The 17,489-nt window shown below is 33.8% G+C and overlaps 1 protein-coding gene across 1 annotated transcript; it reads left to right on the forward strand.

Annotated features, from left to right (window-relative positions):
• The first annotated feature begins 12,561 nt into the window (after positions 1-12,561).
• LOC104242999 (cytochrome P450 CYP72A219-like) lies at positions 12,562-16,858 on the forward strand. The gene is made up of 5 exons (XM_009798116.2): positions 12,562-12,889; positions 13,592-13,809; positions 14,557-14,798; positions 14,931-15,315; positions 16,180-16,858. Exons 1-5 carry the CDS (start codon positions 12,607-12,609, stop codon positions 16,603-16,605), a joined length of 1,554 nt encoding a protein of 517 aa, XP_009796418.1. The 5' UTR covers positions 12,562-12,606; the 3' UTR covers positions 16,606-16,858.
• Positions 16,859-17,489: the final 631 nt, after the last annotated feature.

Genomic DNA, 17,489 nt, shown 5'->3' on the forward strand with positions numbered 1-17,489 from the left:
AATTGTACAATTTTATGCTTAATTATTACTTAATTGTGCGTTAATTGTTATTGGGAGTTAATTTACATTTTTATAACTTAATTTAGTTCTTAATAATAATTTAAGTATTTTTAGAATTTAGTTTTAGAAAAATAAAAGAAGAAAAGAGAGCAAAAGTATAAAGAAAATCGGAATTGGGTCTCTTCTTCAATTTCAAACCACAGGCCCAAATAATTGCTCAACCTTCCCCATGACCCGGTCCATCTCCACACGCGTCGACCCGGTCCGCCTCATAACCCAAATGCCCAACACCCCATATTTTTCATTTTTTTTTCCAAAAAACAAAACAAAACAAAAAGAAAACAAAACCCTAAAAACCTAAGAAAACCCATCCGCCCCCTCTCTCATTCTCTCCATCTTCTCCAAACTCCAAAACACACATTCATGGCTGCCCTCAACCCCGCGACTGCTTCTGCTCGTCAACCATGAACAAGCTCTAGCCACCGCCATTTTCTCCTCCATTGAGCTCGTTTCTGTTGACGTTACTGCGTCTTCGTCGTCAACCCGTCACCATGGCTGCCATGGCTAAGCTGCTACTGCTTCACCAACGTTCATGGCTGCTCCTCCTCCTTCGTTCTTCGTCCAAATAACCAAACGACCCTCGACGAGCTGCTTCACTGCTGCGTCGTCTGCTTCTTCAGCTCGCGCTGCTGCTCCATTTTTTTTTCATAGCTGCTACTACTGTTTCAGCTTTCTTCATCGCCATCTTCCTCCTCGACGACCATAGCTGCTGAACGTAGCAACAGTCGATGACCATAGCTGCTTCACCCTTTTGCTGCCATTACTTCCCGTTGCTTCTGCCTTCATCTTCGACGACCTCCAGGCGACGCAGCAACAGCAAATGGCGCTGCTGCTTCACTTCATCGTCTTCATGGCCAAGCTGCTCCTGTTACTGTTTCTTGCAGCTTCTGCTACGATCCAGCCATGACGAGCAGCTACTCCCAAAACCAAGATCCTTCTGCTGCTTCCGCTATGTCCAACCATGCCCATCTCGTCGAACATCGTTGCTTTCTTCTTCGACTTCTCCATCACAGTAGCTCGTCGCTACTTCACTTTAGTCGGGGTTTGTCAAAACAGTCCATACGAGTTCGTTGTTGGTCAGTCATTGTTCGTCGTTTCGATCCGGTTAGTGGATTTTTTAAGTTCATTTTGTCCATCATTTTGTCCATATTTTTGTTTGATATTTTTCGGATCCAAAATCGATAAATGTTCAATTCTTGTTTTGTTTGTTCATCGTTGAAATAATTTTCTAGTTTGTTCATATGTTTTGTTGATTTAATTTTCAGATTCAAATGGAACTTTGATTAATTAGTTTTTCAGTTTATTTCATGTGCTTTTATTTTGTATTTTTGTAAAAGAAATTGTTAGTTTAATTTTAATATTGTTAGATTTAGTTTAAATCATTTGAATCTGTCATGTTTGTTATTTAATATGGATCTAATGCATGTTTATTCTTTGTTTGAAGTCCATCCAGTAATTTAATTTGAGTTTATTTTTGTTTTTGATTTGTTGATTTAGTTTGAATCATGTATTGTGTTGTTAATATTGTTGTTTCCTTGCTCATCCATTTTTTTGGTCTAAGTTAACCAGGATTGGTTCCCAATATGGTTAATTTATTTCCATTAATTTGATGTTGTTCATCTGTGTTCATATGATTTTTGTTGTTGAATTTGTTTAGAAATTGGTCATATTGACTATATTTGGTTGAAATTGATTAGGTGAATCGGCTATAGCTGATGGGGTAGTTTGGTAAATTGCAGTACGTTCAGGGGTAAAATGGTAATTGCAATAAGGTCGGAGGGGTAGTTTGGGAATTGAACATTTTGAATAATTCTTTATGTTAAGCATGGGGACAAAATGTAATAGGGTGTGGGTGATATAATTGTTTAATATAATAGGGGACAAGACATAATGTAGTGAATGGGAATATTGTAATTGTTTATGTTAGGCATGGGGGACAAGATGTAATGGGGTGGGGTTGATACAATTATTTAATATAATGGGGGACAAGACACAAAATAGTGGGGAATAATTCATTTATTTAAGAAAATGGGAAATAAAGCATGCTTTGAGGGGAATATTTCGGAGGGGGGGGGGAATTCAAGACAAGAGTCTTGTTATATATAGGGTCATTTGACACATTATGAAGACAGACTTTTTACACTTGAGAGCGGAACTAAAAAAAACGGGGAGTTTAAAAAAGAAAGAGAGTTTTAGGACTTGAACTTAAAGAAGACTTCACACTTAAAGAAGAATTAAGACTTAAGGAGAGAGACTTGAACTTGAAAGAATTTTGAGAAATCAGAATTTGAGAGTAAAAGAGAAAGACAATTTGAACTTTCACTTGAATAATTTTCGTTTGTCTTTCCTCGAGTGTTATTCGAAATCAGTAAACTACGACATCTTGTATCCGTCTCTCTTCTGCTTTGACTGCGATTGCACTTTGGTATTGCTGATTTTTCAATCTGTTACTGGGTTATTCTACGGGTCGTTACTGGTTTTGCGGTGTTACTGAACCTGTTGTTGCTGTGTTATTACTGTTGCTGACTCCTCCTTCTTTTCTTCTTGTACTGCCATTTCCAGGTACACATTTGTACACTCTCGGCTTGAAGTGAAATGAAATATTAATCCGGCTTTGTTCCGGTTGAATTCCTCCTGTTTAGATTTGTGTTTGAATAGAATTTTCCCTTCTTTGTATAAAAATGTAGTTGACTGATTAATGAGTAATGGGGTTGCATATGTATAACTTCTTCATCTAATAATGTTAGTTTAAATTAATCAAAGACTAGTTAATTTGTTTTGATATTATGGTGTGTCAATCTCATGTTCTAGTATTATTAAATAATAGAATATAGAATGAAAGCAGTCTTTCTTTGTACAAACTCGATCGCAATTTTCCATTCGTATTAGCCGTAAACTAATAACTAATAAGTTACGTTTTTCAGCATGTAATTAATTGGGAGATTTTATTTTATTTTAGAGATGAACTTAATAGAAGAAATGTAGTCACTATAGGTTTATCCTTTTAAATAAAATGAGATGAGCCTCACCAAATAAAACGCACAGATTGCGGGACCCTCACAAAAATGTACGTGTTAATTACTTAGAACTCGGGATAGGCCGCTTAGCGAATTCCACGGCTCTACCCAAAGTAAATGATACGCTAGTCACTTTAGGCGCGCCTTTAATAATTTAATTTCCTTAAACTCGGGTGCACATTTATGTGACTCAAATCCAAATCTCAACGGAGTCAAAGTGTGTCGACGACCACGGGTACATTGATTGTGACGCAGTTCGAGATACATTTTCACAACGTTGCAATTCCTTGTAAAAATAATAATGATAATTATGAAAGCGGTAGAAAGTTAAAATTTGCACATAAGTTCATATTTGTATAAAATCAGATAATCAAGCCGAATATGACAGTTGAGCGACCGTGCTAGAACCACGGAACTCGGGAATGCCTAACACCTTCTCCCGGGTTAACAGAATTCCTTATCCGGATTTCTAGTACGCAGACTGTAATATGGAGTCATTCTTTTCCTCGATTCAGGATTAAATTGGTGACTTGGGACACCCTAAAATCTCCTAAGTGGCGACTCTGAAATAAACAAACAAATCCCGTTTCGATTGTCCTTTAATTGGAAAAAAACTCCTTGTACCCTAGCGGTGCCGGAAAAAGGAGGTGTGACAAGGACGAAGAAAACTGCAGCAACAAATGGTAAGTTAATGCTAAATCTATATGTAAAGCAAATTCATTATATTGGAGGGCATAAGAAGCTTCATTTCAAACATACAGGCCTCAGTGACATATTATCAAAGAAAGATGTACAATCATGCGTTAGAGATGCATAAAGTTAATGTTTAAGTAATTCTACATCAACCATAAGAATCACTAAATTTTGCGCCAAGGTATAAACTCCATACCTTCGAAGAAAAAGAGAGCAAGGTAGCAGCGTCACTGTTTAAATTAAATGAGCAGAGCACCTGGCAAAATAAGGTTTGTGAATGGAAAAGATGGCACGAATTGAAATTTGCATTTCAATTATCTTTTAGAAAAAGAAGAGACAAAACATCTAGCTATATTATAACGAGGATATGATATCATAAGTACACACACAAGGTAGATATCCAATCACCTTTGAAAGCTTACGATGAACATCATCTCCAGTACTACTGCAAAATTTGAAGCAGTGGCTTAAGTAGTCTAGTAGTTGACTTGGAGCAGCAGTCTGAATATCAAATTCCAACAACATAGCATGTGCTACAAATTCAGCATACTACTCCCCAGCTTGAAAAATAAAGCTATGATGCCTCTCCAGGAGCTCCTTTTTGGCTTCAGTAATTGCAAGTTGAACCTTTAGATTATAGAAGTTGGTCAAATGCTGATTTTTTATTACCTTCAAGACCAATAAAGTTATATCTTGGATATGCACTTTATGAATTGGGACTAATGCACAATAACTTAATATCATTATGTTCTGTTGTAGCTCTTTCCATATCACCTTGTGGAGTATGTTTGCCGTGTCATGAGGGTGTTTCCTTTCAGATACTATTGCGACATGATTTTTGAAGTCATGAAAAATGGTATAGCCTTCTATGATATTAGTTCAGAATTGTCCATTGAGGGTGTATTTTCTTTGGTCGAAACTTTAAGTATAGAATCTGATGCTGACATGCTGTATAGCATACTTAAATATGTCCAACTTATGCAACCCAAGTTGCTATTGCATTACAATCATAGAAGGAAAGCAAGGAGTTGTATAGATTAAGGCCATCAACATACCTTCAATGATGATTGAAATTTTTTCCCTTACTGTCATTTGCATCTAATTCGTCTGCAAAACAAAATAAATCGTTGACGATACAAACACATATCATTGTTAAACAAGTAAAACATTCGATCTTTGTCAATACTCTATGACCAGACATCAAATTTCTTCATACTATCTCAGAAAATAAGAATACCACTCTTTCAAATCGACATTACAAAACTAAAAAAATGCAGAATATAAGAAAACCAAAACGAATTGCATTTACTTACTCATTTCGAATAGAATGTTAAAAAATTCAACTTATAATCTGTTGCAATTGACATAACTGAACAGTAAATGGAAAAAGAAAAAAGAAATTTTGATTATAACCAAAATAGTAACGATTTTAGACTTGAGAATATTTATGCTTAACAAATGGAAAAACCGAAGCTTTCGCTTATTATTAATCGATTCTCTGAAGATTTCACAATACATGAGATCCTTGTCAATACTATATGAGAATATCTCGTCTTGTATGACAAAAGACTGTATAGTACTGGAGAAAATTATATGAATAGAATCAAATAATGAGATTGAAGAGATGAAATTCAATTATGTGAAGATGCATAATTATACAGAAGAAAAAACACAAAAATAGACAGTTAGTGATTCTTACTTTGAAAAATCTTTAAGAAGTTGCATATGTTATGAGAACCAACAATTTGGCTGCTTAATGTTTAATAATTGGATATTTATCGACATCTTTAACAGACCTGGATAGTGCATCGGTAACGTTTTAGTATGTAATTGACCCAATACATAATACACTTCTTGCTTTAGTAAAGCAGTCTTTGAAGTTACTGATGGTTTAATTACGAAAATTCTTCGTGTCCACCATTGTTCTAATGTGAAAAAAGAGCAGCATAATATTCATACATGCACTGTTCTTCACTCAAAAGAAATATTTAGAGAAACGGAAGTTTAAAAATATGAGAAAGTTGAATATGTTACCTTCGAATCCTGTAAAGCCAATTCAATTAAATACGGTATTTCCGGCTTAAAGTGATCTGACATTACCCACATTCGAACGACTCTAACTTTGAGATTCCATTGCATCGAGTTGCTTGGAATTTGTTTGATATCATGAAGTTGTGTAACCATATTTGCAAAGCAATTGTAATCAGACTGGTATATTGAGTAGATAAAATATGAAGTTGAAAAGCCTTTGAAAATATAAAGCGCATAAATCAATTAGTTATGGAGGTGTAGATAAAATAGAGATTTTTGGTTGGAAGCCCACGTTTGGGAGCACGATCAGTCGTGGGATAAAATCTGACTGTTTTCCTCCTTTTTTTCACTTTTATGTATAAAAAAAATAATTGCAAATTTGAGTGGGCAGTTGTTAAAGAAAAACGACCAACTTCATACATGGTCGAATTTTTAAAAAAAAATTGTTTTCCTCCTTTTTTTGTTAACTTTTTTTTTTATAAAAATATAATTACAAATATGAGAGGGTAGTGGTTGAGTAAAAAACGGCCAACTAAGAAAGTGGGAGGATTTTTTTTATAACAGCCAACAAAAAAAAGGGGAAGGAATTCTGTTTTTAATAGGCAAGTCTAATAATCTAATATCTAATAATAATAATAATAATAATAATAATAATAATAATGAGATCAACTGCAAAAACACAATCGTGGGAGGATTGGAAGTTTTTGAAATTTGATAAATTTAACTTTATTTTCCTGATTTGTAGTTTGAATTTGAAACTCCAACTATCTCGGAGAGTTGTCCTAATTTTTGACATGTGTTAGAATTGTGGCTATTCCACTTGGCAGCCTAAGATAGTTTTGCTTTTGTTATTCTATATAGATAGAAGATAGATTATGTTTTTTACGAGTATATTATGATAGAAGTATATTTTCGAAACACAAAATTTTTGCAAGAGGATGGAATTTTTATTAGTCAACTGAGTTTGACACTATTTTAGCACGCTAGTTTAGAATCTGTTTACTGGTTCAACTTTTAAAGTTTCTAATATTGTACTCATTAAATTTTTTAAAATTATGAGTTCATATCTGCCGTATAATTCCGTGCAACTATTTGGCTAATTGGGCAAATAACTACGATGAACAAACAGTTGCTTATTTGCTAAGGAACTAAAGTTTAATAAAAATTAGGTGATGGAGAAAGCTTATTACAAATGTCGTGAGGAAACATTGGTTAGTCATTGTGTTTGATGTCATCTTCCTACTACAAATACTTTTAATTAATTGACAAAAACATTGAAATTTTGAGTAATTTACAGGGACATCCCTCTAAGTTATCTATATTGGATGTACAGTTCCTCTAGTCTTATGAAATTATAGCAACACCCTTTATCAATATCTGGAGAAACAAAATTTGCAATGACCTTTATGCCCTTTATGTTTTGTGAAGAACTTAATAGCTAACCAGAGGTCTCGGGTTCGAGTCCGTAGGTATGGAGTCGCCTTTGTTAGGGAGCGCTTTACCCTTCAAATGTGGGACTTCCCGGCGCGAATCCGGATTTAATCGGATCCCAATATGGATATCGGACGTCGAATGAAAAACCGAAAAAAGTAAGAAAAAGAAAGACCAAAATAAAAGGATCATATAATAGTCCAACTTACCAACTTATAGGATGCAACAAAAAGAAAAATGAAATAGGATTCATGCAATATATATTACGTTGGGAAAACTTCCCAAATAGGAGGTTTAGGGTTTAAATCCACTTGCATACTTTTTCGGTCGAGCTTGTCGTACGATCTTGCTAGTGCGATTTACTCTTTTGTGTAGTTTGTGAACTATTAGATAAGAGCGGAGTTTTGTTATGTGTGTACCCGAAGGATAGTGGCCGCAAATTTCCTTGTTATAACAAAAAGAAATATTACGTGTGGAACAATATTGAGAATAGACCACTTCTATCATAAAATATGTTACAAAAGATATTTTTGAACCGAAGTTTATATTCGTTCTTAATTTGATTATTTAAGTTTAATTAGGATAAGTTATCTGGGAAGGGTACTATAGTTAAAAAAATATTTTAACTACTTGAGGGGTTGTCCCTTAAATATACTCAAATTATTTTTCTTTATTTTGGATTAAAATATACTAATATTATTTCTATATGATATTTACATTAAACAAATGAATGACAGATTTTGAAAAAAAATAAGAGATCATTTTTTAGTGTCGGATTTGAACTCTGAGAATGGAGAAATTTGTAGTAGAAAGTGATTCCTCCTTTACAGCTTGTTTGGATGGTTGTTTTATATCGTTTCATAATGTATCATATCGTATTATATTGTATTGTATTGTACTGTATCGTTTGATGAATACAATGTTTGGATGAATTGTGTCGTTTTGCCATCGTTTCATATTATCACGCACCAGTAATATGATGAATAAGCTTGCAATATTATATAGAAAAATTATGATACAGTATATAAAAAGGTAGGGTAAATGATAAAATAAAATTATTTAATAATAATAAAGGGTGATATTGAGAGAAAATGACAAGGTAACGATGCGACCACACCAAATCGGTCGTTATATAAAGTGGCACATTTCATCATTACGTAACGACGAATTTAACGATACGATACGATAAAATTTAAGTAACAATCAAAGTAACAATACGATACAATACAATTAGTAACAACCATCCAAACAAGGTGTTAATGAATCCTACAGAGTTCAAATTATTTGAGATAGAGATTCCGAATTCTAGATGATTAAACTAAGATATTTGTAAAAAGCAAGAAAATGATACAAGAATTTTGTTCTAGTACCTTGTCACTTTGCTTTCCTTTATCATTATTTTTAATTAAAAAAATTCTGGAGCCATCTATTTTCACATAAAAAATATCCAGACATACCGGTATGAACAAGAAAAGGAAATATCTAGAAATCCAAAATATGTCATTGTCTGTTTTTCTAAATTTTTTTACTTTAATTAAAACCAAATAAGAAAAGACAAGGAAATTTAATGCACCTCAGTGTGAAATAAAATTGGTTAAATTATTGCTCTAGTCAACCTTATTGGTTGAGTCCGACACCTAAATAATAACTTTTGGGACTCAAAATATGTTTCTAAAGTTTTTTAAAAAAAATTACTTTTCTATCTAAAACGCAGTATAACGTTATTATAATAGTGCGTTTTACACCTTGCTAGAGGTCTGACAAAAAAACACCCTTCGATGTAGGGAGTATATGCTATTGCTTTCTTTTTTTTCTTTGATGTAGGGACTCAGGAATTGACCGATCAGGTTACTATGATAATAAAAATTAAATATGCATGTTAGTAGGGGCCCCCTTAGAAGACAAATTATATTCCATATCATTTGTCATTAATTATTTTTCTTTTTTATTTTTGTAAACATTTCCACAAATTGAACTCCCTGTATTTTTTTTAATATATTTAGTTGTTTGATGTAAAATATATTTTAATATTAATCATTACTTTAGTCACATGTATCTTTTTTCTAAGAGCCTACTTTTCTCTCTATCAAAGAAAAGTAATAACGTAATACATTCCTAGTAGTTTTTTTTATTTGGAAAATATTTTTACTTATATGATAATTTTGAGAAAAAATTGAATTGCATTTTTTTCTACTTAGATAATTTGATTATTTATTTTAAACATTAAAGAAAATATTTTTTTCATTAATTAAAAGCTTAATATTAATTCATCCCATGTTTTAATATTTAGATATAATTACAATTTGGGATAATGTTGAAACTTTCCTCTGAGATTTTCCTTATAATACAAACTTCTATTGCGGTTTGAGAATTACACTCACCTCTCTTATTTTTATTTTTTATAACGAAACAAAATTCACATGATAAAATCTAATAACATCTATTTAATGTTCAAATTGCCCTTTAATGGCATTAAATATTTTTAATATTAAATTTAGTAACACAAAATTCTTTACATGAGTACAAAATAAAAGTAATTTGCGGTTAATGCGAGTAATAAATAAGAAATTCTTTACATGAGTACAAAATAAAAGTACAAAACAGGTCATAAATAAGAAATCATTTCTTTGAACTCTGAGAATGAAGAAATTTGCGGTAGAAAGTGATTCTCCTTTAAAGGGTAATACGCAATGCGAATTTGAATTAATCGGAATAAATTTTCGAATATCAAAAACTAAACTCAAATAATTATTTCTTTGTACATATCAAACTATTTCCCCTCTCCTGACTCCTCCACCCTATAAAAGTAAAAGATATTTGCAAAAAACAAGAAAATGATACCAAATTTTTGTTCTAGTAGCTTGTCACTTTGCTTTCCTTTGCTTCCTAAGAATACAATCTCATTTATCATTATTTCTAATAAAAAATTTTCTAGAGATATCTGTTTTTACAGATAAAATATCCCGACATACCGACGTTTTGATACCACCAAGAACAAAAAAAAAAGGAAATTCCAAGAAATCCAAAATATGTCATTGTCTGTTTTCTAACTTCTTTTACTTTAATTAAAACCAAATAAGAAAAAACAAGGAAATTTAATGCACCTCAGTGTGAAATAAAATTGGTTAAATTATTGCTCTAGTCAACCTAATTGGACAAATAAAGAATAAAAAACACGTGTACAAAACTACATCCTCATTTTCCAGCCATGTGTATTCATTGATCACAGAAATTTCTTTAATGGACAGTATGCATTTATTGGATTATGAAACTTCACTTGATAAAGACAAGACAAAATGTAAAAAATGGTCCCTATATTTTGGAGTACGTTGAAAATCCAATAATGTTTGATTGACAACTTGGTATTTGTTTTATGGGTTAATGGGTTATTGGAGCGGGCTTAAGAGAGATCCGCCTATGTGGATGTCACGTGGATGTCATGTCAGCTAATTAATGCCTTTGAGAAGGTTTATATGGACTGCCGTTAAAATGAAGGCATTATTGGTCCAGTTTACTAATGTGAGGGATATTAATGGTACAGTTTATTAATGGTGGACAAAATTGAACTATATCCAATAGTTTAAGGATATTATTGGACCTTTTCCGTTTTCATTATCATAGTGACCGGTCAATTCATGAGTCCCTACATCAAAGAAAAGAGAGAAAGCAATAGCATATACTCCTTACATTTAGCGCGGGGGATTCTTATTTTGTGTCTCATACAACTGATATTAGTTGTATAAGACAACTTTTTTGTCTCGTAATTTCATGGACCCAGATTAAAGGGGTAATTTTTGGGAATAAATAGAAGGACAATAAAAATGGTGTAGTATCAGTTATTTGGATGAATTTTCTACACAAGCTGTAATATTTTTGTTCTTTTTTTAGTTTTTGTTTCTTTTCAGAGTTGTATTAATCCCCCTTGGGCAATAAAAATTTCAATAACCCAGAAGTGTAAGATTGAGTCCACAAATTTGTGAGATAAAAAGGAGCCTCATACAACTAATGTAAGTTATATGAGACACAAAATAAAACTTCTCTTAAGGGTGTGTTTTGTCCGACCTCTAGTAAGGAACAGAGGTGTAAAACGCACTATTATAATGCGTTATTGTATAATATTGCGCTTTACTTTAACGGCTAAAATTCCATTAAAGTAAAGCGTAGTTTTATACTGCGTTTTAAGTAGAAAAATAACTTTTTTTTAAACTGTAAAAGCGTAATTTGAGTCCCAAAAGTCATTATTTAGGTTTCGGACACTAACCTGGTTAAGTAAAAGAAGAAACTTCATCCTCATTTTCCTGCCACGTGTATTCATTGATCACATAAAGTTTTTAAGGGACAGTATGCATTTATTGGATCACGAAACTTCAGTTGATAAAGACAAGAGAAATGTAAAAAATGGTCCCTATATTTTGGAGTAAGTTGAAAATAGTTCCTTAAATATACTCCTGAGCAATTTTGATCTTTTAAGTTTATCAAAAATGAGCACTTTTTATCTCCGTCAAATATTTATAACCAGAAATTTCAGGAAAGTCCCGTCAAATCCCAAAAACTACAATAATAAAAACTACACCAAACACCAAAAATAGATTTAAAAAATTCAATTTATGTCGCACTTTTTTCTTTTTAATTTGTCCCAAAGAGAATGTCATCTTATATTTAAAATAATTTAACTTTAAAATTTTTAATTTACCTTTAATGTTATAATTTGTAGCCACACAAATGTCTAAGACTTGTTTTATATCACAAATTTTAAAAATCTTCCTTCTTAAACTCCATGTCAAATCATGTGATGCCATATAAATTGGGACGGGAGTAAGTAGCAAAAATAAAATAGCTACAACAAACTCCAGAAATTGACCAGGGACGGAGCCACAATATTAATTGCGGGTTCAGCCGAATCCAGTAGCTTTTATTCATACCCTATATTTGTATTAAGAAAGCCGATAAATATGTACACATTATTAATTTAAAATCCAATAACTTAAAAGGATTATAATCCTAAATCCATAAGGTTCAAATCCTAGCTCTGCCTCTGAATTTGACCATATAATATCAGAAACTATAAAAACTATACCACCAAATACAGAGTTCATATTAAATCATTTTATTTCATAGTTTTCATTAAATCTAACAACGAAAGTTTGCCAAATATTTAAAGAAGTACTTTTGATAAATTTAAAGGACAAAAACTACTTAGAAATATATTTAAGGGACTAGTTTGAACATAACCCAAATATAAGGAACCATTTTTGACATTTTCTCATAAAGACAACTTGATACTTTCTTCTCCACAACTATATATAAATGCATGTTATAGAAGTAGGAATACTGTAAAAGAAAACTCCATTATTAGAAACACTAAACAATAAAAATGGAGACATTATTTAACATCAAAGTTGCAGTTTCATTAGTAATTGTGATAATTTTTCTGAGATGGGTATGGAAATTCTTGAATTGGGTGTGGATTCAACCAAAGAAAATGGAAAAAAGACTAAAAATGGAAGGTTTCAAAGGAAGCTCATATAAGCTATTATTTGGAGATATGAAAGAAATAAATACAATGGTTGAAGAAGCCAAAACCAAGCCTATGAATTTTACCAATGATTATGTGGCTAGAGTCTTGCCTCACTTCACAAAGTTGATGCTCCAATATGGTATGTAATATTATTTTTGAAATTTTACAATATTAGTGCAATTTAACTGATTATAGCAGGTCATGACGCTATTTAAGAGGTTGTTATATCAGGTTTTGACATGTAGAGTTACTCTATGCACTCACAGTGTAATAATTACACAATCAGGTCATTATCTATGATAAGCTTTAATTAGTAATCTGATAAAAGTAATAACTAACTTGATGTCACAGGTAAACCTACACTAATAGCGGTGGCGGAAGCAGAATTTTCACCAAGGGGATTCAAAAAATAAAAAAAATAAACACGTAAAAAAGCTAAGGGGATTCAACTCCTGATATATATGCATTCAAAAAAAATTTAACATTATATATATAGTGTAATTTTTGGTGAAGGGGGTTCTGAACCCCCTTCCGCCTACCTAGCTCCGCCCTCGACTGATAGTGTAAACTATCTTTACATTGGGAGTCTGTCTATAATAAATCATATTTTAAATGAGGCTCAGTTCAATTCTTGAATCTCTTTTAACTTCCTTATAGATTCCCAATAGTTTGAGATTTGTGTATTCTCTAATCCTATGTTGCTCGGACTCTTCGAAAATATCACCGGGTGCATGCCGGATCCTCCAAAAATAGTGTATCTTTGGAGAATCCGACACGAAAGCGGCTGCATTTTGGAGAGTCCGCGCAACCTAGCTCTAATCTAGCTTGTTGTATCTTGTAGGCAAGAATAGCTTTATGTGGTTAGGGCCAAAACCAACAATGTTTATCACAGACCCTGAACTAATAAGGGAGATCTTGTCAAAAAGTTACATATACCAGAAGATTCAAGGCAATCCAATCACTAAGTTGCTAGCACAAGGACTAGTAAGTTATGAAGCAGAGAAATGGGCTAAGCATAGAAAAATTATCAATCCTGCATTTCACCTTGACAAGTTGAAGGTATTTTTAACATCCTAAATCACTTGATGCTAACTTATATTATTTTAGATGATTTTATACTACCACTGTATTAGGATGAATTCAGAATTAGAGACAGATGTATCAGTGACGGATCCAGAATTTAAACTTTATGTGTTCAACCTTTAAGGTTTTTAGCGTTGAACCTATCATATTTTTAAAGTTATGGGTGCATATCTACTGTTTATTACAATTTTAATAGATTTTTACACATAAATTTATGCTTCCTGTCGAATGTACAGGGTTCAGATGAACCAGGCATCCACCTATGGGATTTACAGTTTACATTGGATGAACTGTATAGCTGATATTACTCCCAGAAAGAAAAAAAATGTTATCGGTACAAGGTGAAAAGCCAACGCTCGTAGTAAAAATTGGATAGGTTCGATCTGTTGTCATTAGGGCTTCCTTAGGCTAAGTTCAACTAAATCGACAATTTTTTATTTAGAAGACCATCAATATATATATGTGAAAAGGGAAAAGCCCGAAACTATTATAAATATTACATGTTTTACCTTGAATCCATAAAGTTTACGTTCTGGATCCGCCTCTATCCATAATATTAGTTATTAAGAGTAGGAAATATAAGTTGTTTTTAACAATTTCACAATGCACGTCCGAAAGCACATATGCGCTGGACAAGACTTAATCTAGAAATATCAGTAGCCTATTTTGATAAAGTCTAGATGTGAAAAATCCAAGTATGACTAATTTCTGGTGTATATGTAGCATATGCTACCATCATTCTACTTGAGTTGTTGTGACATGCTCAGAAAATGGGAAAGTATAGCTTCATCAGAGGGATCAGAAATAGACGTGTGGCCTTTTCTGGAAACGTTGACAAGCGATGCTATTTCAAGAACAGCTTTTGGTAGTAACTATGAAGACGGGAGACAGATATTTGAGCTTCAAAAAGAACAAGCTGAGTTGATTTTACAAGCAGCGCGATGGCTTTACATCCCCGGATGGAGGTAAACACTTTCAAGAAAAATAGTTCTGTTATTTTACTATCATAGAGTAAACTTGACTTATAGTTTTCTGACTTCACTAGTGGATAAAAGCTAGTGATCATATGTGAAATTAACGCTGTGTTTTTGGCATAGGTTTGTGCCAACAAAGAGGAACAAGAGGATGAAGCAAATCGCTAAAGAAGTACGATCATTAGTGTTGGGAATAATCAATAAGAGAATAAGGGAAATGAAAGCAGGGGAAGCTGCAAAAGATGACTTACTGGGAATACTATTGGAATCTAATTTCAAAGAAATCCAAATGCACGGAAACAAGAACTTTGGCATGACTATCGACGAAGTGATTGAAGAGTGCAAGTTATTTTACTTTGCTGGGCAAGAAACTACTTCAGTTTTGCTTGTTTGGACTTTGATTTTACTGAGTAAGCATGTCGATTGGCAAGAAAGAGCTAGAGAAGAAGTTCATCAAGTCTTTGGAAGTAACAAACCTGATTATGACGCATTGAATCAGTTGAAAGTTGTAAGTACTGTCAATATCCACCATACTAGCTTTTGCTATCCAAAATTTGGTATTTTAGATTTTTTAGTGCTTAGCCTATATCACGTCTTCCTTAAAAGGAAGTTTTGACATAACTGGTAAAGTTGTTGCCATGTGATCAAGAGGTCACAGGTTCCTGGTCACGGGTTCGAGCTATGGAAACAACCTCTTGCAAATATGCAAGGTAAGGTCGCGTACAATAGACCCTTGTGGTCCGGCCTTTTCCGGACCTCGCGCATAGCGGGAGCTTAGTGCATCGGGCTGCCCTTTAGCCTGTAACAAGTCTGAATGGATGAGGGTCGGGGTAGGCTGACAACCAACGTATATTAGTCAATTTACGATGAATCCTTACAATACATTATTTTTTGGCATAACTGGTAAAGTTGTTGTCATGTGACCAGGAGGTCACAGGTTCGAGCCGTGGAAATAGCTTCTTGCAAAAATAGAGGGTAACAACAGACCTGTGGTCATGCCCTTTTCCGGACCCCGCGCATAGTGGGAGCTTAGTGCATCAAGCTGCCCTTTCGCCTGTACCAAGTCTAAATGGATGTGGGTCGGGGGTAGGCTGACAACCAGCGTATGATTAGTCAATTTACGATGATTTCGGGTTCGAGTCGTGGAAACAGTTTCTTGCAAAAATGCAGGATAAGACCGTGTACAATAGACCTTTGTGGTCCAGCCCTTTTCCAGACGCCCCGCATAGCGGGAGCTTAGTGCATTGGGCTGCCCTTTTACCTGTACCAAGTCTGAATGGATGAGGGACAGGGTTGGCTGACAACCAGCGTATGATTAGTCAATTTATGATGAATCCTCACAAGACAGTATTTTTACTACTTACTTTTACAGGTAACGATGATATTCAACGAGGTTTTAAGGTTGTACCCACCGGGAATTACCATAAGTCGAACTGTACACGAGGATACCAAATTAGGGAACTTGTCATTGCCAGCAGGGATACAGCTTGTGTTACCTGCAATTTGGTTGCATCATGACAATGAAATATGGGGAGATGATGCAAAGGAGTTCAAACCAGAGAGGTTTAGTGAAGGAGTTAATAAAGCAACAAAGGGTAAATTTGCATATTTTCCATTTAGTTGGGGACCAAGAATATGTGTTGGACTGAATTTTGCAATGTTAGAGGCAAAAATGGCACTTGCATTGATTCTACAACACTATGCTTTTGAGCTCTCTCCATCTTATGCACATGCTCCTCATACAATTATCACTCTGCAACCTCAACATGGTGCTCCTTTGATTTTGCGCAAGCTGTAGCGCGGATATATTGATTGGTTATCTACTGTAGGTTACTAAAACATATATCATGTTTTTTGGTCGTAGAACCTTCTATCTTTCTTTGTACTTTGTTTCTGTTTGATGACAGTGTTGTCCAAGCCAGCTTGTACGGTTGTATCTTTCTTTGTACTTTAAGAGTCCATCAGGCTTCGAGTCCATCCCCTTTTTATATATAAAGATAACCAATCGATGCACAATGTTAATTATTTTTTGGCAAAGGAGATTCAATTGATCCAAGGATCCAATCTAATAGAGACAAAAATAAAATATACTGAGTTTTTCCCAACAAAATGACAACAAACCTAGTGTAGTCTCACAAGTATGATCTACGTAGGGTAGTGGTCCTTGAGCCGGAGGTCTATTGAAAACAATCTCCCTACCTTCGCAAGGTAGGGGTAATGTCTGCGTACACACTACCCTTCCCGGATTCCACCTATTGAAATTACACTTTGTTTTTGTTGTTGTTGTTGCCTAAGTCTTAATGGACAGAGTTACCTAATGTCTATCTAAAAAGTCGCTAGCAACTTAGTCGAAGAACGAGCAAGTTGATCCGAACACCAGTTATTTTTAGGCGAAGCAGATCTTTAGGTGATAAAAGAGGCTGCTAAAGAGTGGATTGTTGGGTATGTTGACCCTTAAAATCAACATTTCAGCACACTGAACTGTACCTTGGATTAACCGAGTATCGGTCATAAACAGTAGTTACCTTAGCATATTGCCAAGCAGTCCAGTATTCCAATGATATACTGTACTAGTATAGGCCAGTCTTCAGAATAAACAATCATAATATCTCACAATATGAATGTCATGAACATTGCATAATACTAACTTCAGCAGAACAGACTATCGGCAGTTCAATTCGA

This window comes from Nicotiana sylvestris, chromosome 11 (assembly GCF_000393655.2).
Source record: "Nicotiana sylvestris chromosome 11, ASM39365v2, whole genome shotgun sequence".
NCBI lineage: Eukaryota > Viridiplantae > Streptophyta > Magnoliopsida > Solanales > Solanaceae > Nicotiana > Nicotiana sylvestris.